Source organism: Oncorhynchus keta, chromosome 4 (assembly GCF_023373465.1).
Source record: "Oncorhynchus keta strain PuntledgeMale-10-30-2019 chromosome 4, Oket_V2, whole genome shotgun sequence".
In the NCBI taxonomy this organism is placed as follows: Eukaryota; Metazoa; Chordata; class Actinopteri; order Salmoniformes; family Salmonidae; genus Oncorhynchus; species Oncorhynchus keta.
This window is the reverse complement of record NC_068424.1, coordinates 22449458-22476620: the sequence shown is the minus strand read 5'-3', so window position 1 is coordinate 22476620 and position 27163 is coordinate 22449458. Positions and strand designations below refer to the sequence as shown.

General features: G+C 40.8%; 1 protein-coding gene across 17 annotated transcripts in view; it reads right to left on the bottom strand.

Moving 5' to 3' along the window:
• epb41l3a (erythrocyte membrane protein band 4.1-like 3a) overlaps nt 1-27163 on the bottom strand; it is an 83160-nt gene that overhangs the window by 35695 nt on the left and 20302 nt on the right. For 12 of the 17 annotated variants that reach the window (XM_035756146.2, XM_035756202.2, XM_035756255.2 and 9 more), the window contains exons 1-2: nt 22424-22579; nt 684-817 (exon numbers count right to left, since the gene is read on the bottom strand). In XM_035756146.2, the coding sequence (XP_035612039.1) occupies nt 684-806 (123 nt within the window). In that variant the 5' untranslated portion in view covers nt 807-817; nt 22424-22579. Of the gene's footprint in view, nt 1-683; nt 818-22423; nt 22580-27163 lie in introns of those variants that run through there. The other 5 variants (XM_035756227.1, XM_035756236.2, XM_035756246.2 and 2 more) reach the window with 3 other exon arrangements.

The following is a 27163-nucleotide window of genomic DNA, read 5'->3' as shown; positions in this document are numbered from 1 at the left end:
CATTATTTAAATAGGAAAAATAAATGACTTTTTAATGGGGCTTGAACACAACCAGTCATGATGCTGTAGATAACGTTTTTTTTGCCAAAATCCAGAAGTATCCCTTTAAGGAGAAGTTATTTGGACACTTGTTTATTATAAACCTGAATAGTACTACTGTGGCTGTTTGATATTGTATCAAATGTTTCAAATTCAGCCATTTAAAGCCTATTCCCACATTATTTACTGTATAGGCTAAATGAGGATGATGGTGCCAAAGACAGTACATACAGTATGAAGATAGGTTTCTCCAATAGAAATACACGATCATGCTTGTAGGCGATGTCATAGCAACGCTGGCTAGCTAAGCTCAAGCTCAGAAACTGGTCATCAGGTCTAATGGCCGTCTTGTGCCGGACTGCGCATGTGCAGGCAGTTAAATCAAAGGCACTCCTTCGATATAAAGTGTTTTTGATGAAAATGCAAATGTTTTAGATTTGGATTGTCACTTTCATGAGGTTGGAGTAATAACATGTTTGACTACTTAAGTCATTGACTCGAATCTAGGTTGTGTCTTTAGATTTAGAGAATATTAACAAATAAGGAATCATTTTTCACTTCTCTCATTAACTTCCCAAACCCTGGCCGTGTCTACTTTGCTTAGAAACTCTGTGACAGTGCTATTTTTTGTGGGTGTGGCTAACCTGCTTCTTCCTGACAGGCGTGCTGTGGGCGGCAGCCGGGGGGAAAGAGTCCGCCTCCAGGAGTGGAACCGCACTGGCCTCCTGCTGGTCCGCGCTGGACTCTGAATTTGGTTCTGTCGTCATGACGATTCACCCTACAACACAGCAAATAAATACACACAAAAGAAGATGGAAGAATTTCGACTGAGACAAAATAATAATAAAATAATTCAACACAAGACAACAGTTGCAAAACATGCCCTAATACATGGCCACATTTCTAGATACAACTGAAATCTAACCAATTGAAAATGAAATGCTATAATAATATGTACCCTGAATACTTTCTGCAATGCAGACATAATCATATTTCCAACCACCACACCGTCAATCTGAGGAAGAGATCCATATGTGTTAATCTGGGATCAATCAAGAATAACCTGCATAGCAATGAAGTACACTTTCTCACTGCCGACGCCAAACATATCTAGGACAACAGCCATGATAAGAAGCTCTTGTAATGTGAAAGTCAACATTGATTTGACTACTAATGTATTTTACATAGCTTCAAGGTTGAAACAGAGGTGACACTACAGTACTTCTCTATATAATAAGCTTCCTTGAGACAGCAGTGATTCAATTCAGATTAAATCAGTGACGAGTTGTGAGACACGTCACATTCGCCCCAGCATTAATATACCTCAATGTCTCATTGTGACAGTCCACCAAGTGTCTTTCAAATTTAAATGAATCGAGGTGTAACTGGTAACTACAACAGTGCAGTACAATTTACAGTACTATATTTTTGATATGCATGATAATGGCCCCATTTTCCATTGACAAACCATAAGGACTTAATGTTGTGTATATGGGTTCCCCTGAGAACACACTGTAATGGTACAACCACTTCAATATATTCAGCTGTCTGAAAGAACAAAGTCAGTAAAAAATATCAAATGCGTCTTTATTCTGTAAAGAAAACGACACTCTACACTCCATTACAGTTCATTCGCTTATCATCTGACACCTTATAAACAACCTATTACCATTTAATAATTCCCACATGCTAACTCCAAAATAATCACAATGAATATGTATTAATGTCAGATGTATCCATGCTGTAATGAATCTGTAATAAATCTTAGTAGTAAGGAAAGGGCAATGTTCGTATGTGAACTTTAGCCAGCATAGCTGGAAGTGTTTGGCTGGGGAAGTGTGGCTTTCACGCACGCACGCACGCACGCACGCACGCACGCACGCACTCACACACACACACACACACACACACACACACACACACACACACACACACACACACACACACACACACACACACACACACACACACACACACACACACACACACACACACACACACGCACACACACACACGCTTTAGGGCTATTTATACTTTATCACCAGTGTTTACCCACAACATGGGACTGGGCTCAGTTACCCCTGCAGGTCTCCACACACATGGTGCAGGGGTTCCAGTATCACACACATACAGACACACATGTGCGCACACACACACACTAATGCACAAAAATATGGGCAAACAGACATATTAAACGTAAACATGCTGAGGCATGCACACACACGCACGTAGACAGGTGCCATGACACCCCTACCCACACATGGCCACTCAGGCCCATGGCAGTCAGAGTATGCAGGGTTCAAATATGTACCACACCCAATCAGCTACTACTGTAACGGCCAGTTAAGAGTTATGTTCTTTACTGCTTTCTCCCTCAGAAACTAAGTCAAAGTCGCACTTAAGTTGTTTGAACAAAAACATGCCCTCAGCAACACACCATGAACTGCCGTTGAACTCACTGCGTTCATTCCATAATGCTTTAATTCAATTAATGCTCAGCGTTGCGATGAATACAGATAATACAAAGACTCTGTGAGGTCCACCAGATACACATCCCCTAGAGAAACACTTTTGAGAGTATTTCATTCTTCCTCAGTCAACAACGGGTATATCCTAGCTGGGTTTGGAATGGGCTCTGTGGGCCGTAAGCCTGTGGAACCTTCTCTTGGTTTAATCTACAATCTGTAATATAGGTCAGTGTGCACTGCTGACCAGGCAGAAGGTTGTCAGACACACTATAAGCTCTCCATCCGTTTATTCCAACCAAAGAGGTGACAGATTGGAGGAGCCCAGCTATGAGGACCGGACCCTGTTGCCATGAAAACCATAAGTATAAGCAATAAAAACGTCAATACCAATCTCCAAAATGATTTTCCATATCCGAGCTTCAGGAAAAAGCGGATGTAAAAGCTGGAAGGGAAGGGATGTAGACTAACTACGATATGAGTATGTGTCTGCATAATGAACAAAATATAAAAAAAGAGGGCTGTGGCCGGTCACGAAATTTCATCAGCCGGTGATTGTCAAGCAAATAACTGTCGGTCTCACGGTAATTGACCGTTAATTAACATAAACATATTTAGCATCTCCTGGCTTCCACACATATCCTACAAGCCACTGATGCAGACCTTTGGAACATTTCCATTTTAAAAAGTCTAATAAATCCATGTAATATCGACTACACCTTCACAATAAATCCATGATTTATTTTAGATGATATAAAGAAAATGTAGACTATTTCAGAAGAACAGAATAGCATAATCTGAGTTGTCCTCATTTAGCAGACAAGATGTGCTTAGAATTCTGTGGCATTATTTTATATTATTTAATAGTATGAAGAATACAATTGAACAAAGCTGAATAAAATATAAATATTTTCTCCAAACGATTTGAGGGAGTGCGCACATGCAGCTCTGTGTTGAGCGGTTAACAAAGAAATCATTATTTTAGCTTCAAATGTTAATAAGCTATTAGGCCATTTCTTCACATTATAAGCACATGGCAGTAGGCTATTATAAACAGGAATGTTCCATTAGCGGGAAAACACCATTATCAAAAGTGACTACAATTGCGATTATTATAAAGGTGCATTTTTATGGTGAAAATTATCTTCCCTAAACTTGAAAGTCACACACTGTTTATGTATGCCAGTTAGGCTCTAAACCCCTTGTAAAGCAAATGAATGTACTTCATTTAAAGACCTTTTTTGGCCACTTTAGTTGTGATATAAACCTTATCAAAACATATAGACCTATAGGCTAGGCTACTTGATGTGTGCAACTATGATTTGAAAAAGTCTGTTTCTTATACTGGGCATCATTCACAAGTGATAGGCTAATATTGTCACCCATCAGACTATTCTTGATTTAATCTTGTCGTTACATATACAAAATAATATGTGTGTGAAATTTGCTGTGATTTAGAATGGACCATTATCATGCAGCTGTATTGAAACAGAGGCAGTGGGGAAAGAATACATGTCATCTCTGCTCTTAAGTAGCAGATGGAGGACGCTTTCCCGTGGTTCATTTTCATGCCAGCCAGGTAGGCTATACTCCTGTTGTAAAGATAAGCAATGTGCTTAATATTAGGAAAGTTGCGAAATAAATATAATAGGCCTAGCCTATTCAGTAGAGGTCATCACTCTGTTTTCTCACCAACTGCATAGCCTATGGAAATGTTGCGCAACATGAGCTCATGAAGTGTTTGATTCCATTTTCGAATACATTTGCATTGATGTCAAAGTGATTAGAGGTACAATAGAGTGCTGAGTACCAGGCAGTTAGCACATTTGGTAGGCTACTAATGAGGTGTGGCGGTAATGCGGTCACTGCAGCAGCCCTATGTAGGCCTAACGCAAATTCATCATCATAATGCAAAGATTCTTGTCAGAATGCATTAGCATCAATTTGTAAAAAGATGCCATATTACCTGCCAGTGTGGAGGTAATCAGAAGAATTATAGCATAATGGTAAATTATAATAACTTTTTACTAGAAACAATATTTCCCTGACTTGCATAACCTTAGCTTCATTAACTTAACGTTGACTGCAAATATTGTATAATCTATCGACATTTACATATAGTGAAAGAATGTGTATTTTCTTGACAACAATGCGCATATTTTTTACCTCTAAAGATGACAGAAATAGTAAATTGGCCAGGCAAAAAGTCAAGGTGTAAACTAAATGCCAGGGGAGAATTCAAAGAGGTAAAAAGACTGTGAGCGCATAAACGCTAATAAAATGTACGGCCACACAACAAGGGCATTCGATTTTGAAATGAACCGCTCCCAAATGTGGCCTGTTCATATGTGCAGATGGGGAATATTATCTCGCCAAAAGTGATATAGGACGGGTGAAATTGGAGATTGGAACATAATTTTTTACTTTATAAAGGGTTTATAATTAGTTTACATACTGTCAGTTAAACACATTTAACTCCTTCGCTACAATTGTGAGATGAGAAAGGACATATGAGAAATAGATTACGCACACAAGCCCCGACCAATGATACCAACTGAAAACAGAATAGGAGCATAGATTGTGGAGAAGCTTGGATGAGGAGAGAGTGATCGACTAGCAATACAATAAAGTCAAGAGTCAAGCACCTGTCGCCCCCTTCCCCAAACTCCCCGTGCTACACCACCATAATTCTATTCATCTGCTGTAGGAGTAGTGATGAGTCTGTATTATTCATCTGCTGTAGGAGTAGTGATGAGTCTGTATTATTCATCTGCTGTAGGATTAGTGGTGAGTCTGTGACATAGAGACCATGAAGGGAATGAGCTGACTAAACACAACCTTCCAGGCTGAAATTACAAATATTAGTGTGTGTGTCCCCGTGTGCGTGACTTTTTTCTTTCTTTTTTTCTTTCACCTTTATTTAACCAGGTAGGCTAGTTGAGAACAAGTTCTCATTTACAACTGCAACCTGGCCAAGATAAAGTAAAGCAGTGCAACACAAACAACAACACATGGAACATACAGACATACAGTCAATAACACAATAGAAAAAAGTCTATACACAGTGTGTGCAAATGAGGTAAGATAAGGGAGGTAAGGCAATAAATAGCATTTAGCAATTAAACACTGGAATGAAAGATGTGCAGAAGATGAATGTGCAAGTAGATATACTGGGGTGCAAAGGACCAAAAATATATAACAGTATAGGGATGAGGTAGTTGGATGGGCTATTTACAGATGGGATATGTACAGGTGCAGTGATCTGTGAGCTGCTCTGACAGCTGGTGCTTAAAGTTAGTGAGGGAAAGGTGAGTCTCCAGCTTTAGTGATTCTTGCAATTTGTTCCAGTCATTGGCAGCAGAGAACTGGAAGGAAAGGTGGCCAAAGGAGGAGTTGGCTTTGGAGGTGACGAGTGACATATACCTGCTGGAGCGCGTGCTACAGGTGGGTGCTGCAATGGTGACCAGTGAGCTGAGATAAGGCGGGGCTTTACCTAGCAAAGACGACCTAGATGACCTGGAGGGCAGTGGGTCTGGCGACGAATATGAAGCGAGGGCCAGTGAACGAGATCATACAGGTCGCAGTGGTGGGTAGTATATGGGGCTTTAGTGACAAAACGAATGGCACTGTGATAGATGCATCCAATTTGCTGGGTAGAGTGTTGGAGGCTATTTTGAAAATGACATTGCCCGAAGTCGAGGATCGGCAGGATAGTCAGTCTTTCGAGGGTATGTTTGAGCATGAGTGAAGGATGCTTTGTTGCGATATAGGAAGCCGATTCAAGATTTAATTTTGGATTGGAGATGCTTAATGTGAGTCTGGAAGGAGAGTTTACAGTCTAATCAGACACCTAGGTATTTGTAGTTGTCCACATATTCTAAGTCAGAACCGTCCAGAGTAGTGATGCTGGACAGGTGGCAAGTGCGGGCAGAAATCGGTTGAAGAGTATGCATTTAGTATTACTAGCATTTAAGAGCATTTGGAGGCCACGGAAGGAGAGTTGTATGGCACTGAAGCTTGTCTGGAGGTTAGTTAACACAGTGTCCAAAGAAGGGACAGAATTATACAGAATGGTGTCGTCTGCGTAGAGGTGGATCAGAGAATCACCAGCAGCAAGAGCGACATCATTGATGTACCCAGAGAAAATAGTCGGCCCGAGAATTGAACCCTGTGGCACCCCCATAGAGACTGCCAGAGGTACGGACAACAGGCCCTCCGATTTGACACACTGAACTCTGTCTAAGAAGTAGTTGGTGAACCAGGCGAGGCAGTCATTTGAGAAACCAAGGCTGTTGAGTCTGCCGATAAGAATGTGGTGACTGACAGAGTCGAAAGCCGTGGCCAGGTTGATGAATACCTCTGCACAGTATTGTCTCTTATCGATGGCAGTTATGATATCGTTTCGGACCTTGAGCGTGACTGAGGTGCACCCATGACCAGCTCTGAAACCAGATTTCACAGCGGAAAAGGTACAGTGGGATTCAAAATAGTCGGGGATCTGTTTGTTAACTTTGCTTTCGAAGACCTTAGAAAGGCAGGGTAGGATAGATATAGGACTGTAGCAGTTTGGGTCTAGAGTGTCTCCCCCTTTGAAGAGGGGGATGACCGCGGCAGCATGGCCAGCTGTAGAAAAATGCTTATTGAAATTCTCAATTATTGTGGATTTATTGGTGGTGACAGTGTTTCCTAGCCTCAGTGCAGTGGGCAGCTGGGAGGAGGTACTCTTATTCTCCATGGACTTTACTGTGTCCCAGAACATTTTGGAGTTTGTGCTTCAGGATGCAAATTTCTATTTGAAAAAGCTAGCCTTTGCTTTCCGACTAATGGGTCACTGGCTGGTTAACTCATCCAGGCCCGGATAGACTCAATACTGCTTCACCACCAGGGAAGCCCTGTGAGGCTACAGCCAGTGACTCTACAGATTCTGGTTCATAGAAATGCTATGTTGTTGATTGTGATTTCAATCATTTTAATCTGGTGTTTGAATTGGGAATGACTCTGAGCACTTATTGGTTCAAGCTGGTCGGTCTATTGAACAGGTTGACAGCAAGTCAGCAGACTAACTGACATCAGCTTCACTCCGATAAAACAGTGAGCCACAATCATCTCTCTCTCCTGTCAAGCTTGTTTGATGTTTGCCTCTGCCTCAGGGTGATTCTAGCTTTGTTTGGGAAAACAGAGAGTTGACTTTGCTTTACAGAGACTAAAAACATCCGGGGTCAAAGAGGACGAAAGACACTACAGCCCAGATATAAAAGAATAATGCAATCAAACAAGAGAGGGAGGGGCTAGCGAGCGAGATAACGCTTGAGCGAGTTTGAGATAGAAAAGATTAAAGCTTACAAAAGATCAGGACATTCTCATCTCAATTGCGTTTTACACCACATCAAACAAATGTGTAGCAAACAGGAAGAAGGCAACGGCTGAGTTTCCTCTCGTTTCTTTCAGTGAGCAAAAAATAGCCCACAGCATGCTCTGCTTCTCAGAGGCTGATAGGTACTGATGGGAGCTGCTCCGAGCACTCCACCAAAGGGGATATTGAGAAATATTCTGAGACAGCCCCACTGACCCCTGGAGAGAGAGAAATGGGACGTGTCCCAATCCTCTAATGTAGGATTTTATTTCCTCCATGTGTCTTTTCTTCAATTGTGGTTCAGGGATGAAATCAGGCACACAGAGTGAAGACTGTTAGATAGGTGCTATCTAGTACCAAAAAAGGGTTCTTTGGCTGTCCCCATAGGAGAACCCTTTGAAGAACCCCTTTTGTTTCCAGGTAGAACCCTTTTGGTTCCAGGTAGAACCCTTTTGTGTTTCATGTAGACACTTTTCCCAGAGGGGTCTACATGGAGCCAACATTTGTTCTATGTGGAAAAAAGGACAACCAAAGAACCATTTTGGAACCCTTTTCACCCTTTCCACAGAGGGTTCTACATGAAACCCAAAAGAGTGCTACCTGGAACCAAAAAGGTTTCTCCTATGGGGACAGCGGCAGAACCCTTTTAGAACCCTTTTTTCTGAGAGTGAAGGAACCCTATTCAATCAAAGTAAATCATGTTTACTTTACAGTTTCAAGTCAACTGCAAAACATGCTTTTCTGCTGTGCAAGGACTTTCTGGTAATTTATTACTAGGTTTTATGGAAGTAGGTTGACTACATTTAAAATACCCAAACGCGGGATGATTTTGCGCAACATTCGCGGGACAGTGTAGCCTACTATAATATTTTTGGGGGCAGCAACCCCCCAACAAAATACCCCTCCCGCTGCACCGAATGATCCATGGTAAGTAAATTCCACTCTTGAGAAAAAATACATCAATTGGATTCATTACACTTAGTAGTAATACTACTGAGCTATACAAGGTTTGCTGACATTGCTTCAGTCCAAATTATACTGTCTTAAGAAAAAATGATGTAAAATGCAATACTAAAGAGATTACATAAATGTACAGATGTATGATCTTAATTTGATCACCCTGTTGCAGGATAACTTGTAGTGCATTTGAGGTTTAAAAATACTTCTGAAGTTTGTAATTTCCACTATGTCAGACTTTATTTTCACTTACGAAAAATGTATCAACACTTACAAAAATGCCCATTAATTATAATCCACATAATAATTCATATTTCCACATAATAATTCATACTTCCTAAAATCCTACATCTGTAGCCTACTGTGCATCACATTTTCAAAAAATATTTTCACTATTGTCCATGCTCTGCAAAACACCTTGACAAAAGGAGCCCCCCAAAAAGACACAAAGGTGGCCATTGTTGCGGTAGTTACTATGGCAACATTAGAGATAGTCCAGGCTAAACAGTAGGAACACCAGTAAACTGCAGCCCAATTTAGGCCAGCATAGCAGTCTTCTGTTGGACTAATATTAAAGCAGCAGAGAAAACAGAACAAACAAGAAAGATCCCATGAAGGTCAGGAAATCCTTTCCAGACATTCTGATACAAGGAAATTATAATCCTCATTATGTTGTAAATGTTCTCTATTTTCGCTTGAAAAATCATGAGACAAATTTGCATTTCTCTACGTTACTAGTAAGCAGAAATCTGAATTATTCAAGCCATCATCTGAAGGTAATTTATTTATCAGAAAAAGGAGTAAAAATTGACTTGACAAAGGAGCTGATATTTCAACCAGAATTAATCAACTTTCATGACCAATGAAGCAAGGGTGGGAATTCAAGAAAAAACAGGATTTCACCACAGAGATAAAGGCCAGTAGGTCCACAAAAAATAACATGTCATCCATACTGATCAAAAATATAAATGAGTTATAGTTCATAATAAGGAAATCAGTCATTTTCAGCTTTCAGGAATTGTGTACAGATCCATGCGACAATGGGCCTCAGGATCTCAGGACCACAATGCAATTGTGTTAGTTTTCCGTAGCTTACAGTATGTCTGCCTACGGTTGGACATTTTGGGGAATATTCTGAGGTGGAAACCTTCTGTGGGAATTAATGGGAATATATGGGAATTAATGGGAATACATGGGAATTAACGGAAATATATGCAAATGAATATTAATACCAATTAAATGTAGATGTTTTTTGCATTGGATATATTTACCATATCATACGGAGACAGAAACATAAACCTTTTACCTAATAATTGCAAATTATTAAATCCTTCCAATAGAAATTGTAAAAACAATTTAGTTACGAATTGAACTTAAATTAGAAGAGTTTGTATTTTTGTATTTATTATGGATCCCATTTGCTGCTGCCAAAGCAGCAGTTATACTTCCTGGGGTCCAGCAAAATGAAGGCAGTTTATAGCATTTTAAAACATTACAATACATTCACAGATTTCACAACACACTGTGTGCCCTCAGGCCCCTACTCCACCACTACCACATATCTACAGTACTAAATCCATGTGTATGTATAGTGTGTATGTTAGTGTGTATGTTAGTGTGTGTGTGTGTGTGTGTGTGTGTGTGTGTGTGTGTGTGTGTGTGTGTGTGTGTGTGTGTGTGTGTGTGTGTGTGTGTGTGTGTGTGTGTGTGTGTGCGTGTGCCAATGTTTGTGTTGCTTCACAGTCCCCGCTGTTCCATAAGGAGTTTTTTTAATCCGTTTTTTAAATCTAATTTTACTGTTTGCGTCAGTTACTTGATGTGGAATAGAGTTCCATATAGTCATGGCTCTATGTAGTACTGTATGCCCCCCATAGTCTGTTCTGGACTTGGGGACTGTGAAGAGACCTCTTGTGGCATGTCTTGTGGGGTATGCATGGGTGTCCGAGCTGTGTGCCAGTAGTTTAGACAGACAACTTGGTGCATTCAACATGTCAATCAATACATCTTATGAATAAAAGTAGTGATGAAGTCAATCTCTCCTCCACTTTCAGCCATGAGAGATTGACATGCATATTATTAATATTAGCTCTGTGTTCATCCAAGGGCCAGCCATACTGCCCTGTTCTGAGCCAATTGCAATTTTCCAAAGTCCTTTTTTGTGGCACCTGACCACACGATTGAACAGTAGTCAAGGTGCGACAAAACTAGGGCCTGTAGGACCTGCCTTGTTGATAGTGTTGTTAAGAAGGCAGAGCATCACTTTATTATAGACAGACTTCTCCCCATCTTAGCTACTACTGCCTCAATATGTTTTGACCATGACAGTTGTCACAATCTAGTGTTACGCCAAGTAGTTTAGTCATCTCAACTTGCTCAATTACCACATTATTTATTACAAGGTTAAGTTGAGGTTTATTGTTTAGTGAGTATTTTGTTCCAAATATAATGCTTTTAGTTTTAGAAATATTTAGGGCTAACTTATTCCTTGCCACCCACTCTGAAACTAACTGCAGCGCTTTGTTGAGTGTTGCAGTCATTTCAGTCGCTGTAGTAGCTGACGTGTATAGTGTTGAGTCGTCCGCATACATAGAAACTCTGGCTTTACTCAAAGTCAGTGGCATGTCGTTAGTAGAAATTGGAAAAGGGAAGGGGCCTAAACAGCTACGCTGGGGAATTCCTGATTCCATGTGAAGAGTTGACTATTCACATGGGATGATTTCACTGAACAACAAAAGAACGGGACTATTTAATGATCCCCAATAATCCATTGCATCTCCCAAAAACAGTTTTTAACATACATCTTTATGTCTTCCTCTCAGGCTTCCATGTCTTCTCTCTGGACCTCCTCAATGTCCACCTCTTGAACATCAGACACTGCGGCCTCATCTTCACTGTCACTTTCCAAGCTTGTTGAGGATGGGTCATTGTCAGGCTCAAAAAGCCCCAAATTTGCCCAGATGGCAACAAGTTCTTCAACCCTTGTTTTTGTCAGCCTGTTGCGTGCTCTGGTGTGTGTGTTCCCAAACAAGGACCAGTTGCGCTCTGAGGCGGCTGATGTTCGTGGGATTTGGAAGATGATGGAGGCAACAGGGGAAAGATCCTCAGATCCACAAAGTCCCTTCCACCAGGTGGTTGATGAGATATGTTGGCACGACTGCCATATTGCATCTCCATCCCAAAGCCCTTGCTTGGAAGTGTACTTCGCCAGACTGCCAAGAACCTTGCCCTCACCCAGGCCAAGGCGGCGAGACATGGTAGTGATGACACCATAAGCCTTGTTAATCTCTGCACCAGACAGGATGCTCTTGCCAGCATACTCGTGGTCCAACATGTACTCTGCGGCGTGTATGGGCTACAGGCAGAAGTCTTCATGCTTTCTGATGTATTTCAGAACTGCAGTTTCCTCTGCTTGGAGTAACAGTGAAGTGTGCAGAGCAGTATGGATTTCTTCTCTTACATCTGCAAGCAGAGTCTGAACATCAGACAGATGCGTGCAATCTGTGCAATGGCTACTGCTACAGGTTTCAGGAGTATCAGGCTGCTTACCACTCTCTTCCAAAATATATCATCCAGGAGGATCATATTGATGGGGCTGTCCATATCGGCAGACTGTGACATAGCCATTTCTTGGAGAGACTCCTTCCCCTCCAGGAGACTGTCAAACATGATGACAACACCACCCCAACGGGTGTTGCTGGGCAGCTTCAATGTGGTGCTCTTAATTCTTCTCACTTTGCTTGGTGAGGTAGATTGCTGCTATAACTTGATGACCCTTCACATACCTAACCATTTCCTTGGCTCTCTTGTAGAGTGTATCCATTGTTTTTCAGTGCCATGATGACCTCGAGGAACAGATTCAATGCATGAGCAGCACAGCCAATGGGTATGATGTGAGGGTAGGACTCCTCCACTTTAGACCAAGCAGCCTTCATGTTCGCAGCATTGTCTGTCACCAGTGCAAATACCTTCTGTAGTCCAAGGTTATTTATGACTGCCTTCAGCTCATCTGCAATGTAGAGACCGGTGTGTCTATTGTACTTTGTGTCTGTGCTCTTGTAGAATACTGTTTGAGGGGTGGAGATTATGTAGTTAATTATTCCTTGCCCACAAACATTTGACCACCCATCAGAGATGATTGCAATACAGTCTGCTCTCTCTATGATTTGCTTGATCTTCACTTGAACTCTGTTGAACTCTGCATCCAGCAAATGAGTAGATAAACCATGTCTGGTTGGAGGGGTGTTTGCTGGGCAAAGAACATTCAGAAATCTCTTCCAATCCACATTGCCTGTGAGCATCAAAGGTGAACCAGTTACATACACAGCTCGAGCAAGACATTCATCAGCATTTCTCTGACTACGTTCCTCCATTGAGTCAAAAAAACTTCTGATTCCAGGAGGACAAATTGCTGTTGCTATCGATAAGGTGTCTGATTCATCATTTTCTCCTCAAATAGAAGTAGAGGGACATTTGTCAGAGGTTGCTTGTTGTGAGCGCTGAGGGAACTTTATGCACTTTGCCGGATAATTCTGCATCTTTGTTGCCTTCTTCACATATGATTTAGCACAGTATTTGCAAATGTACACAGATTTTTCTTCTACACGAGCTGCAGTGAAATGTCTCCACACATCAGATAGTGCCCGTGGCATTTTCCTGTAAACATTAGAAAAAAATGAGTAAAAAAATTCCTAATACAATTTCATGTACAGATAAATAGTTAAGTAGTTAGATTAAATAACTCCTTTGTAAGATAATTTAAAAAAAATTAAACATCTATGAAAACATGTGAATTAACACTCCTCAGTTAGTAGGCCCAAGCAAGCTAAAACCCACATGGTAGCAAAAACTAACTAGCAGAAATTGTTAACAAGTTAGAAACAATTTAAACACACTTTGCTGTAGGCTACTATTTACTAGTTAACAAAAATCATATATGTCTTATAAAATATATTCACCCCACCCAGTATTGTAATCAAAACTTACCAGAAAGCATGTAGTCCTTGGCTCAGACAGTGTAGTAGTGTGGGATCTATAGCATATAATTAGTGTGCAAGATCTTGAGAATCAGCTATACATGTGATGGAAGAGTGCACTGTGCATGCAGAGGGTTGCAATTCCATTGAATTGGGGATAGTTTAACCAAAATATGCCACAAGACATAGAATTGCCTTATGTGTATCCCACAAAAAAAGGTTCACTGTTATAAGCAAACTTTTTTATGAATTTAAGCAAAATTCCCCAAATACCAGGGCTTAAATTCTGATGGAAAAATTCCGGAAGGTTTTCGATCCTTTTCAACCCTATGTCTGCCCATACCACAACCCCACCGCCCCCATGGGGCACTCAATTCATAACGTTGACATCAGTAAACCACTCGCCCACACGACACCATACATGTGGTCTGCGGTTATGAGGCCAGTTGGACATACTGCCAAATTCTCTAAAATTACATTGGAGGCAGCTTATGGTAGAGAAATTAACATTAAATTATCTGTCAATAGCTCTGTTGGACATTCCTGCAGTCAGCATGCCAATTGCACGCTCCCTCAAAGCTTGAGACATCTTTGGGCATTGTGTTGTATGACAAAACTGCACATTTTGGAGTAGCCTTTTATTGTCCCCAGCACAAGGTGCACCTGAGTAATGATCATGCTGTTTAATCAGCTTCTTAATATGCCACACCTGTCAGGGGGATGGATTATCTTGGCAAAGGATAAATTCATACTAACAGGGATGTAAACCAATTTGTCCACAATATTTGAGAGATATAAGGTTTTTTTGTGCATGGAACATTTATGGGATCTTTTATTTCAGCTCATGAAACATGGGAACAACACTTTACATGTTGTGTTCAGTGTAAAACAAATGCATAGCTTCTTCAACCTGATGTATGTTCTTTTTCATACAAGCCTCTTGCTAAAGCCCCAGTGGAAAACGTCTTTCTGGGCTACCATTGTATCATGAATGATGCTCTCTCTTTATTGGTCTCTCTCTCTATCTGTCTCTTTCTCGCCCGTTGGGGCCTATAATTAGCAAGGATGCCAATATGGGTTGGGTTGGGCACAGCTGTGCAGAGAATGCATGCGTGTACTGGTATCTTTTACACACAGAATGCCGACTGCTGTCGAAAAAGATGGCCGCTCTGACCTTTTCTGACACTTACTGTATCTGGAGTCCTCATCAAAAGACTGTCTGTCTGTGGACCTGTGGGACTCTTCTATAGAGCATATAGCATCAAACAATGGCCTGTCTTCTAGTCAGACAGACCTGGGTTCAAATGGTGTTTGTTTTTGTTCAAATTCTTTAATTGCGCTTGATTGAGCTTGTCTGGAGAAATGGAAAAAGGCCCAAAAGTGCAAACCACGCTTATTTGGCATTTCAGGTAGGCTTAAACAAATGCTCAAAGTATCTGAAGGAAAACAAACAACCCAGTGTGTCCTCTAGTTCTGAATACACATCCTCTTTATGGACAGTATTACATTTGAATAGTCTCCTCTCCTCTGACTAGATAACATCTGAACCCTTCTTCTCCTATCTCTATTTACAGCACAGAGAGTACAGACTAGGGCTGAACGATTAACTGAAATGTCTGTTCTTTTTCAGTTTTTAGTCTTATGAACAATCCTCCTTTTTTATCAACAAGTCTGATAAATTCATATATTCTTTCTACAGCTTATCAGCGTACACCCAATATGTTCCCACTGTTGATAATGCTTATTATGCATTATGGTTGAACCAAAAGATTACATGTTGCAAAAAATTAAATTGGAAACAATTAAATATATACTGTATATTGCATTTAATTCAATAATAATGTACAGTATGTTGATGCTAATATTATGTACCATATCTAATTATGTTGACATATGATAACATTAGCCTAATATATTCAACATGTTGTAAACTATTGTCTTTTAACAGTTTCACTCAAATCATTCTCATCAACCTAATAATTGACACACCCCCCAATATTGTCATTGTCTACATAACCGTTGGTGGTTTACCAAATAAATTACTGGGAGTTTATATGTAGAGTATATAGCTTACAGTTTATTTGCCATTAGTCAGCACCTCTACACTAAATCATTTCTCTGCTTTTTATTTTTCCGTTTTTAAACAACTAATTGACTGACGTCAGTTCAATGATTTAAATTCCATTTATTTCAGTTTTTTTTGTGAGCTTGATGCTCAGTTTCTGTGGAGAAAAATCTTATCTAGCTCAAATTCTGCGATGTAGTAGGGATTTATAGTTTCCAACAGGCCAATATTCTACGTAGTTTAGCACAGGAAATGTGGTAATTAACTACAATAACCATAATCCGTTGCATGTCCACTTACTTGTCAGGTCTCGGTCTGTGTGGAGCATGAGAGAGAGATAGAAAGCAGTTGCATTGCGGGGGTTTCTCTACCTACAAATACGTGATCTAGGTGATTGATAGTTGGTATTCAGCAGTCATAAAAGTGCCTAATCTACTTTGAAGAACTACTAAAATAGTGAATTTGTCAGGCTATATAGGCAGCAGCTCTATAGAGATGAGATGTTGACTTGGAATTAAATAATAAAGTCATCGACTAAAACAAATATTTAAGTAATGTGAATAAATTATGCTAATAAGCGATAAGCAGTAATGAGCAGTCACTACCATCATAGGACTTCCATTAATAGTTTTATTCTGTGTTGTTACAGCATTCAACCCACATAATGCATTGTGCATTTAATGTCCCAAAAAATTATAATCAAAAAATAAATCGAAAACAGTGATATTTTTTATAGCCGAAACGACCTGAAAAAGCACTAATCGCTCAGCACTAGTACCGACAGAAGTCCTCTTCAGATCTTATCTTACGCTTGCTTCCTTCAATTATTGTTCGCCTTTGAATTATTCCCAAATAACCAGTGTCTCCTTCAATCTGATTGCATTGCTATCTCCCCCTTCCGCTAATAGAGCCGGTGGGCCGGCAGGGGACTGGCAGAGTCCAGAGACCCTCCAGCCAATTACCCAGTTCAACGCCACAGCTGGTCCTCTTTACCAAACAGCCATACAATTTAACCAACCACAATACCAGGATTCTACCCAGACCACCCAAGGAGAGGGGGGAAAGCAACAGTAGCCCACATGAGTGAGGGAACACATTTCCACAATGAATGACCTCCCTTAGGGAAATTGGAGGAACAAACAGAGGGGGAGCTAGCTATCAGCACATCTGTGTTCCTACATCACAAAGCATCCAAAAGTGTGAAGTAGAACAGACACACTGGAAGGAGTTGATTCTGTCTGTCACAATGCGCTAAAGGCCTATCACAGATGAAACCTGTTTTGTCCAACTAAATAACCCCAGGGCAGATTAGAAATGGTCTTGAGGGAACCATTGATCTGGATAGGAGAGAGGTTCAATCAGCTGACACGGTTTAGATGAGCCTAGTTACTTATTGTATGGCTCTCCCTGGTAGGTGGATTAAAGACCTTTATACTCAATCATTGATGACCCAAAACAACACTGCCCATGAATAAAGAATAAGTCTAATATTTGACATCTACACAACCATATTAGTATTTCCTGAAGTGAAGAGAATATTATTACAATTACAAAAACAATGTTTTTTTATATATATATATATATATATATATGCCATTTAGCAGACGCTTTTATCCAAAGCGACTTACAGTCATGTGTGCATACATTCTACGTATGGGTGGTCCCGGGGATCGAACCCACTACCCTGGCGTTACAAGCGCCATGCTCTACCAACTGAGCTTATGAGGTATCATTAACAGAGTCAGCTACTGTAACCTAGAATGTTTTTCCATTCAACTCTACCCCTTTGAAGCCAAAGCAAACACGCCTGGAACTGTAATAACAGTGTCTCATGTGGCATAATATTGATGATATTAAAGAGATAGTTGGGGATTTTGGCAATGAAGCCCTTTATCTACTTCCCCAGAGTCAGATGAACTCGTGGATACTATTTTTATGTATGCTAGCTGTACCCAAAGACTTCCACTCTTTGTGCTAAGCTAGTTAGAATTGGCCCGTGAACCTAACTCTAACTTCCCTCATAATGGACGCAGCTCTGTACTGTAATTCGGTCTGGATAAGAGTGTCTCCTAAGTAACTAAAATGTAAATGTTAATGAGAAATATGAATTATTCAATCAGGTCCATCTAAGAGCAAACAGAAACATGGTTAAGATGAAAAAATTATAATAATTATAAGGGTAAAAGAAATTGAGTTTAGATCCCAATTAAAATAAGGCATGTACTGATCTGATCTGCATACTGAGCTCCAATAGACGTTCTCATCATAGAGAATCTCCCATGGACTCTAAAGCAGGATCGCACCATTATATTACTGAATGATACAGTACTATCTACAGATCCACACAATTACAGAGTATAGTACGTAAAGGCTGTCATTCAAACATCTAGGACAACCGCCAGGCATACTGTGAAGATTATGATCCATCGATATAGGCCTATACACTGTCTACAGGCCTATACACTGTCAGAGTATTATGATTATAAATGGAGAATACAACTTCCAAAAACCTAAAACCTAAATACAACCTCTATAAAAATGTTTGATAACACTTCACATTTACCATGGAGTAAAGTGGTAATAACATTAAAGTATATTATAAACTGGGTGGTTCAAGCTCTGAATGCTAATTGGCTGACAGCCGTGGTATATCTGACCATATACCACGGGTATGACAAAACATCTATTGTTACTGCTCTAATTGCATTGGTAACCGGATTATAATAGCAATAAGGCACCTCAGGGGTTTGTGATATATGGCCAATATACCACGGCTAAGGGTGTTCATTTGTGCCTAAGAACAGCCCTTAGCCGTGGCATATTGGCCATATACCACATTTCCTAGGGCCTTATTGCTTAAGTAACACGATATACAGTAGTTGTTGCTGTTTACAATGTAAAGGTTACTACCTGAATTCTATATAATCAGACTTTAACTCCTCTAAACTGCTCATGGTTCAACTCATAGGCCAGGGGTAGTCAACTCTGACCCTATGAGGTCCGGAGCCTGCTGGTGTTCTATTCTACCTGATCATTAATTGCACACACCTGGTGTCCCAGGTCTAAATTCGTCCCTGATTAGAGGGGAACAATGAAACAATGCAGTGGAACTGGCTTCTAGGCCCAGAGTTGAGTTTGAGGGTCATAGGCTTATATCAAGGAAAGGAATGGCAATGTTTCGCCAAAAAACCTCAGAGAGAAAATATTGCTGAGTTACTGCATATATCTCTTTCAATGAGATTGAATTATCCTGATGACAAAGCAGCAGCACACTTACAAGGCTTCTTGATTGACATTCACTAGCCCTTCAGTTATGAGAATAATAGGCTTACAACAGTGGTATATTAGTTGAACTGGGCCTGACTGTCTATTATTCAAAGTCTGTGGCGCTGTCCTTGGTGCTGTTGCAATGCTAAAATACAGCTCCTTGAGTCACAAACAAGTCCTGCTTTCCTCTTTTACATAAAACATGCCTGCTCTTGTAAATTAGTCTCCATGCAGTAATCTGAGTGACTGTATACTTACACACAAGGCAGTCTTTTTGAACTCTCTTGACTAAGCGGCGGCATGTAGCCTAGCAGTTAAGAGCGTTGGGCCTGTGACTGAAAGGTTGCTGGTTCGAATCCCTGAAAAGTATGCCGATGTGCCCTTGAGCACGGCACCTAACCCTAACTGCTCCTGTAAATCAGTCTGGATAAGAGCGTCTGATAAATGACTGAAATGTAAATGTACTAGAGGTGCACAACCAAAGGACTTTACACTGCTATTGATAGAAAAGTCCCTTGGTATCTTCGTATTATTTCTGCTTTGCTCTGAATAGGCTGCTGCTCTGTGACTTGTTCCACTGTAGCCTAGATCCAGTGATTGAAACACTCGACACAGAGGCCAAAAGCCACTGGCCCATATTTAGACTGAGAAATCCATTCCAGACAAGCCAAGCATTGTTATTTGGCCCCCATTGCTCCACCACAGTACTACCCAACATATCACACTATAAATCTTATATTTTGTGTTTTTACTCCCAGGGTGGCCAGTACGGAAATGTATGCACTCACTACTGTAAGTTGCTCTGGATCTGCTAAATGACCAAAACATAAAATGTTATGGTAAGAGATGCTGTATGTGTGACATTCTCCCATGTAACCTTACACTGCTGCACAGTAGCAGTATTGTTGCAGTAGTCCGTGGTCAGCATAACACAATTTAAGCCATCCATCAAAGTCATATACTGTAGGACATAAGGATGATACGCGTCCATGAGAAAAATGGAACCCATCCACTGCTCCTGGACTGAAGAGCTTTACAGAAGGTTTAAACCCAGCATGGCTTCAGCAGCTGGACTGAAGAGCTTTACAGAAGGTTTAAACCCAGCGTGGCTTCAGCAGCTGGACTGAAGAGCTTTACAGAAGGTGTAAACCCAGCATGGCTTCAGCAGCTGGACTGAAGAGCTTTACAGAAGGTTTAAACCCAGCATGGCTTCAGCAGCTGGACTGAAGAGCTTTACAGAAGGTTTAAACCCAGCATGGCTTCAGCAGCTGGACTGAAGAGCTTTACAGAAGGTTTAAACCCAGCATGGCTTCAGCAGCTGGACTGAAGAGCTTTACAGAAGGTGTAAACCCAGCATGGCTTCAGCAGCTGGACTGAAGAGCTTTACAGAAGGTTTAAACCCAGCACGGCTTCAGCAGCTGGACTGAAGAGCTTTACAGAAGGTTTAAACCCAGCATGGCTTCAGCAGCTGGACTGAAGAGCTTTAGAAGGTGTAAACCCAGCATGGCTTCAGCAGCTGGACTGAAGAGCTTTACAGAAGGTTTAAACCCAGCATGGCTTCAGCAGCTGGACTGAAGAGCTTTACAGAAGGTGTAAACCCAGCATGGCTTCAGCAGCTGGACTGAAGAGCTTTACAGAAGGTTTAAACCCAGCACGGCTTCAGCAGCTGGACTGAAGAGCTTTACAGAAGGTGTAAACCCAGCATGGCTTCAGCAGCTGGACTGAAGAGCTTTACAGAAGGTGTAAACCCAGCATGGCTTCAGCAGCTGGACTGAAGAGCTTTACAGAAGGTGTAAACCCAGCATGGCTTCAGCAGCTGGACTGCTCCTTTCTTCTATCCAAGGCCTTATTACCATTATGTTGAATCAAAAGCTATTTTGCTAATATTGACCAATGGTTGGCTGAGCTCTAGCCAAGATAAAGGATATTGGGCAGGTGTTAGTGAAAAGCACAACAGAAATCTGCAGCAATATGCTTATTTGTTTACTTCTCTGTTAGCCTCAACAGGCTGAGAGTGAGTCACTTTCTGAGGTGTGGTCACTGGTCAACAACACAACCCTAACATGCAGCTCACGTAAAGGAAACCGTGACAATCACTATTCTGTGGACCATACTGCTATTTGGAGAGAGTAAGTATTGGTATGGACACACATTGACACACACCTCTTCAAATATGCTAAGAAAATAAATCAAGTTCCAGATAGGCCTATCACTTTAAACATTCCAAGCAGAGTGATGCAGACACTATCATAACCATTTCATTTCAAATCAATCATAGCATTACCTTGTGCTGGATTTTGCAGTTTCTACATCATAAATCAAAATGATGACAAAAACAGACAAATAGCCAACACGTACCTATGTAAACAGTTTATTACATTTACACACAAACATAGTTGTAAATTGTTGGCCTATTATAACCCATTTCTGATGTCCCGTGGTGACAGATGAGACCAAAATAAAACACATCCATAAAATAGTAAACAATGGACCACTATAGCTACATTTTCTGACCCATGAGCTTGCACAATGCAGCACCACCTGTGTCTGTAGCATGTGCCCACACTTTGCTAACCATGATGTGGGCTGAAAAACGCCCCGTTGGGCGAGTAAACCAGCTGGCCGAGCAGCCACAAGACGCTCTCCTCTCCTCCTCTCCATCTACGGAACAGTCAGGCCACACCCACCGCATTGCAGAAATACCGAAAACCGAGACAGGAACTTCGGGACTGCAAGTCATAACTGTCATACACCGGTGATAGTCTACCAATAATTTATCAAAACCGCTAGACGTTACGCATAACGCCATAGTAAATTGCACAAAACAGAGCACAACTCCCACAAAACAATCCAACGGACAACTTTTCCATTGATGCGCAAGAATCCATGCGTAATCCAATTATTAGACACTTTTTAACCAGTCGCAAATAGGCATCGGGCGTTTTGATCACATGGCCATGATACTGTATCCAGAGGAAAATTATACTCATATGATACAAAGTAGCTTATGCAGAAAGCATGACTTCTCAGATTACAATGAGGGATACGAGATACAAAGATTCAATAAAGATTAACATATCTCTATTCGTCTTGAATGTTACTATAACTAAGTTATCCATGAGCAGTATTTTTTGTACAAGGGAATCGCCTCGTCATCTCCTGTAAATGATGCAACGGCCGCACGTCACATTTTCAGATGAAAACATCGATAATGAAACTATTTTCTCTTTCCACAATTAATGTGGGACTACTGAATTCAATACACGAGTCCCCTTTATGAAATGTGGAGTTTCTATTGCATTACCGGGTATCCTGTGTCCTCCAAAATCCGTTGTCTGAGGTGCAGTTTCTCCAAGCTTTGGCTGCTGACTCCGGTAGTCCCCCTATGTCATCCTGCCACCGCCTGCAGTAGCCACGCTAGGTTGCCACCGTAGGATACACCGAGCACACGGAATTCTGGGATAGCCAAGAATGCCCACTTTATGAAAAAAAATCTGGACATATCACGACCCAGAGATGGATAATACCTGGTGTTGAATTATGCGGTGTAATTATTCCTCTACGAAGTATATCTCTACAAAGTCCCTGCAATTTAGGTCCTAATCACGCACTCACAAAGGACATTGGGGGAATACATAACCTACTTATTCAAACTTCTGTAGTGTTATTATATCTATATTTTTGCTTACACTTATTTTCATATTGACATAAGCTTTCCATACAGCAGAGTGTAGGATCATAATATTTTTGTTATGAGCAATTTGGTGATCCTATAGTGGTTTAGTGCCCACACCACAGTTGGGCATTAGGGACTCCCCTGGCAACAGTTCAAGTTGGAGCTCTTCCATACAACACATACAGGTACACACATCCTTGAAGTTTTGGAATAAAAACAGAATCTGCCAGAGACCATGGTAAACAAATTGCTAGCTGTAAAGTTGTTTTATTTGGCTCTCAGTATGCACTTGGTACAGTGGCAGCTGGTGGAAAAAGTTTGGGGGGGAGGATGGATGAAAATTATGTTTGTTGTTGAAAATTATGTTTTTTTTTAATTAACTGATGTTTTACAAGCCATCCTCTATCTAATGTGCAGGTTGATGTTTATTGACATGAATCTTGCCCTGGAGGCAGAACTGAGTGATATTCACTAGATTGGCCAGCTGCAAACTTAAAATTGGCTATATTTTAAATATTCATGAAAACAAAACTTAATTTAAGAATAGGGTTAGGCATTAGGGTTAGCAGTGTGGTTAAGGTTAGGTTAAACATTTGATGACTTTGTGGCTTTGCCAGCTAGTGACCATGCTGCAGAGCTGCCTCCAGAACAAGATTTGTGATGAAAAACGCTAACCTGCTATCCAACATGCATAGAACAACAACACAGTTTAAATAGTCTATGAGAACACAACTCAAAACTACTACATGAAACTACAGTATACACAACACACAAAACAGATAACACAATATCTGTTTACTGTCAATGTGCAATGGCGAAGGCTCCCGAGTGGTGCAGCGGTCTAAGGCACGGCATCTCACTGCTAGAGGTGTCACTACAGACCCTGGTTTGAGTCCAGGCTGTATCACAACAGGCTGTGATTGGGAGTCCCATAGGACGGCACACAATTGGCCCAGCATCGTCCGGGTTAGAGTTTGGCCGGGGTAGGCCGTCATTGTAAATAAGAATTTATTCTTAACTGACTTGCCTAGTTAAATAAAGGTTAAATACAAAATAATAATAATAAAGTGTCGGAATTCAGATATGACGTCATTGTTGGAGCACTATTCACAGATATTTTAAACTACAGCACAGGATATGGTTCAATGCGCTAATAAATCAGCATAACCTACTTTTTCGGTTTGCAGGCGTCTTGGAGCTAGAATTGGGATCATTTATACTGTGCTAATGCCGAAACAAAAAAAGGGTAACAGAGAGCAATGTACAATACGGCGAACTTAGCAAACGAGGCATTTGTGGTAAGAGTATGGAGGCCGCCATCTTCATGCACCTCTGCTATTAACAACCTGAATCCTGACCCCCAGGCTGGTGAGGACCTTCAGGGGGCCATCTGGGTCCATTTCCATTCAGCCAGATTGGCTTGATTATATTTGCGATATCCATTTATATTAAAATGCCACAGAAAATGCATTTATGATGCTCTGTAGACCTGAGTGCATTAGCGGATATGGTCTGATGCTACCAATGACCATCAGAAGTAACCTATCAAATTATAAATCAGTTTAGACTCCTCAAAATGAAGATTCATAACAGTAACTTTAATATAGATGACTTAGTGTAAGGTTCTGTATTTATTTTCTTAGCCAATCTTGTGTTCTGTTTCATTGTGTTCTTGAACGTAGCCCTGTCTTTCATTTTTGTTCATTGATTTCACCTGTGTTAGTTCCTCACTTGGTCTCATCAGCTCCTTATTTAGTTCAGTTCATTCTGTTTGTGCATTTGTGAGGTATTGTTTGTTTTAACTCTAATAAGCCTTTTCCTAGCTCGTTTGTGAGAACCAGTTAAAGCCTTCAGTCCTAGTTTTGATTCACCTGCCTGTTTGCCTACCTGTGTATGACCATTGCCTGCCTGTGATCACGATTCCTGCCTTCTGCGAAGGCGAAATAAACACCTGCCGCGCTCTGCGAGTGAATCTACACCTTTTTCTCACTGAGTATTCATTACACTTAGATTGCAAGTTGAATTATGAAGCCAGCAAACATTATTAAATGTACAAACATTTCCGGTCATATTACCAGATCAAACGACAATGAAACCTCCTATGAAGAGCATCCATGTTTTTGAATATGCTAAATAAAATATGCTATTTTATTAAATAATTTGTATGATGGGCATATTATCAAATAGCTGAAAAACCAACCCTAAAATAAAACATAAAGAATACTATATATATATATATATATGGTCCTTCTGTAGCTCAGTTGGTAGAGCATGGCGCTTGTAACGCCAGGGTAGTGGGTTCGATTCCCGGGACCACCCATACGTAGAATGTATGCACACATGACTGTAAGTCGCTTTGGATAAAAGCGTCTGCTAAATGGCATATATTATTATTATTATTATTATATTGTTTCCTTTGACGTATCTGACTTGTCGTTTTCCAAGAGAAGATGTTATATCATTGACTACCCGGGACACCTTCCCAAAAGCACAAGGCATGCATTGGTAAACAACAACCTATTAAGGTCATCCAGTCTGATGTATCTGTGTTTGAATTATAATCTTTGCCATGGTCTGACTTCTGACTGTCATCTCATCTCCACAAGTTCCATACCTGCCTACATGTACATTCAGTGCATTTGGAAAGTATTCAGACCCCTTGACATTTTCCACATTTTGTTATGTTTCAACCTTATTCTCAAATATTTTTTTCCCCCTCATCAATCTACACACAATACAACATACAGTGGGGCAAAAAAGTATTTAGTCAGCCACCAATTGTGCAAGTTCTCCCACTTAAAAAGATGAGAGAGGCCTGTAATTTTCATCATAGGTACACTTCAACTATGACAGACAAAATTAGGGGAAAAAATCAAGATTTTTGTATTTTTAATGAATTTATTTGCAAATTATGGTGGACAATAAGTATTTGGTCAATAACAAAAGTTTATCTCAATACTTTGTTATATACCCTTTGTTGGCAATGACAGAGGTCAAACGTTTTCTGCAAGTCTTCACAAGGTTTTCACACACTGTTGCTGGCATTTTGGCCCATTCCTCCATGCAGATCTCCTCTAGAGCAGTGATGTTTTGGGGCTGTTGCTGGGCAACACGGACTTTCAACTCCCTCCACAGATTTTCTATGGGGTTGAGATCTGGAGACTGGCTAGGCCACTCCAGGATCTTGAAATGCTTCTTACGAAGCCACTCCTTCGTTGCCCGGGCGGTGTGTTTGGGATCATTGTCATGCTGAAAGACCCAGCCACATTTCATCTTCAATGCCCTTGCTGATGGAAGGAGGTTTTCACTCAAAATCTCACGATACATGGCCCCATTCATTCTTTCCTTTACACGGATCAGTCGTCCTGGTCCCTTTGCAGAAAAACAGCCCCAAAGCATGATGTTTCCATCCCCATGCTTCACAGTAGGTATGGTGTTCTTTGGATGCAACTCAGCATTTTTTGTCCTCCAAAAACGACGAGTTGAGTTTTCACCAAAAAGGTCTATTTTGGTTTCATCTGACCATATGACATTCTCCTAATCTTCTTCTGGATCATCCAAATGCTCTCTAGCAAACTTCAGACGGGCATGGACATGTACTGGCTTAAGCAGGGGGACACGTCTGGCACTGCAGGACTTGAGTCCCTGGCGGCGTAGTGTGTTACTGAAGGTAGGCTTTGTTACTTTGGTCCCAGCTCTCTGCAGATCATTCCCTATGTCCCCCCGTGTGGTTCTGGGATTTTTGCTCACCATTCTTGTGATCATTTTGACCCCATGGGGTAAAAATTTGGGGGGAGCCCCAGATCGAGAGAGATTATCAGTGGTCTTGTATGTCTTCCATTTCCTAATAATTTCTCCCACAGTTGATTTCTACAAACCAAGCTGCTTACTTATTGCAGATTCAGTCTTCCCAGCCTGGTGCAGGTCTACAATTTCGTTTCTGGTGTCCTTTGACAGCTCTTTGGTCTTGGCCATAGTGGAGTTTGGAGTGTGACTGTTTGAGGTTGTGGACAGTTGTCTTTTATACTGATAACAAGTTCAAACAGGTGCCATTAATACAGGTAACGAGTGGAGGAAAGGGGAGCATCTTAAAGAAGAAGATACAGGTCTGTGAGAGCCAGAAATCTTGCAAATACTTATTTTCCACCATAATTTGCAAATAAATTCATTAAAAGTCCTACAATGTGATTTTCTGGATTTTTTCTTCTCATTTTGTCTGTCATAGTTGAAGTGTACCTATGATGAAAATTACAGGCCTCTCTCATCTTCTTAAGTGGGAGAACTTGCACAATTGGTGGCTGACTAAATACTTTTTTGCTCAACTGTAACTGGTTTGTATATACAAAAATTAAAAGGAAATAATCACAT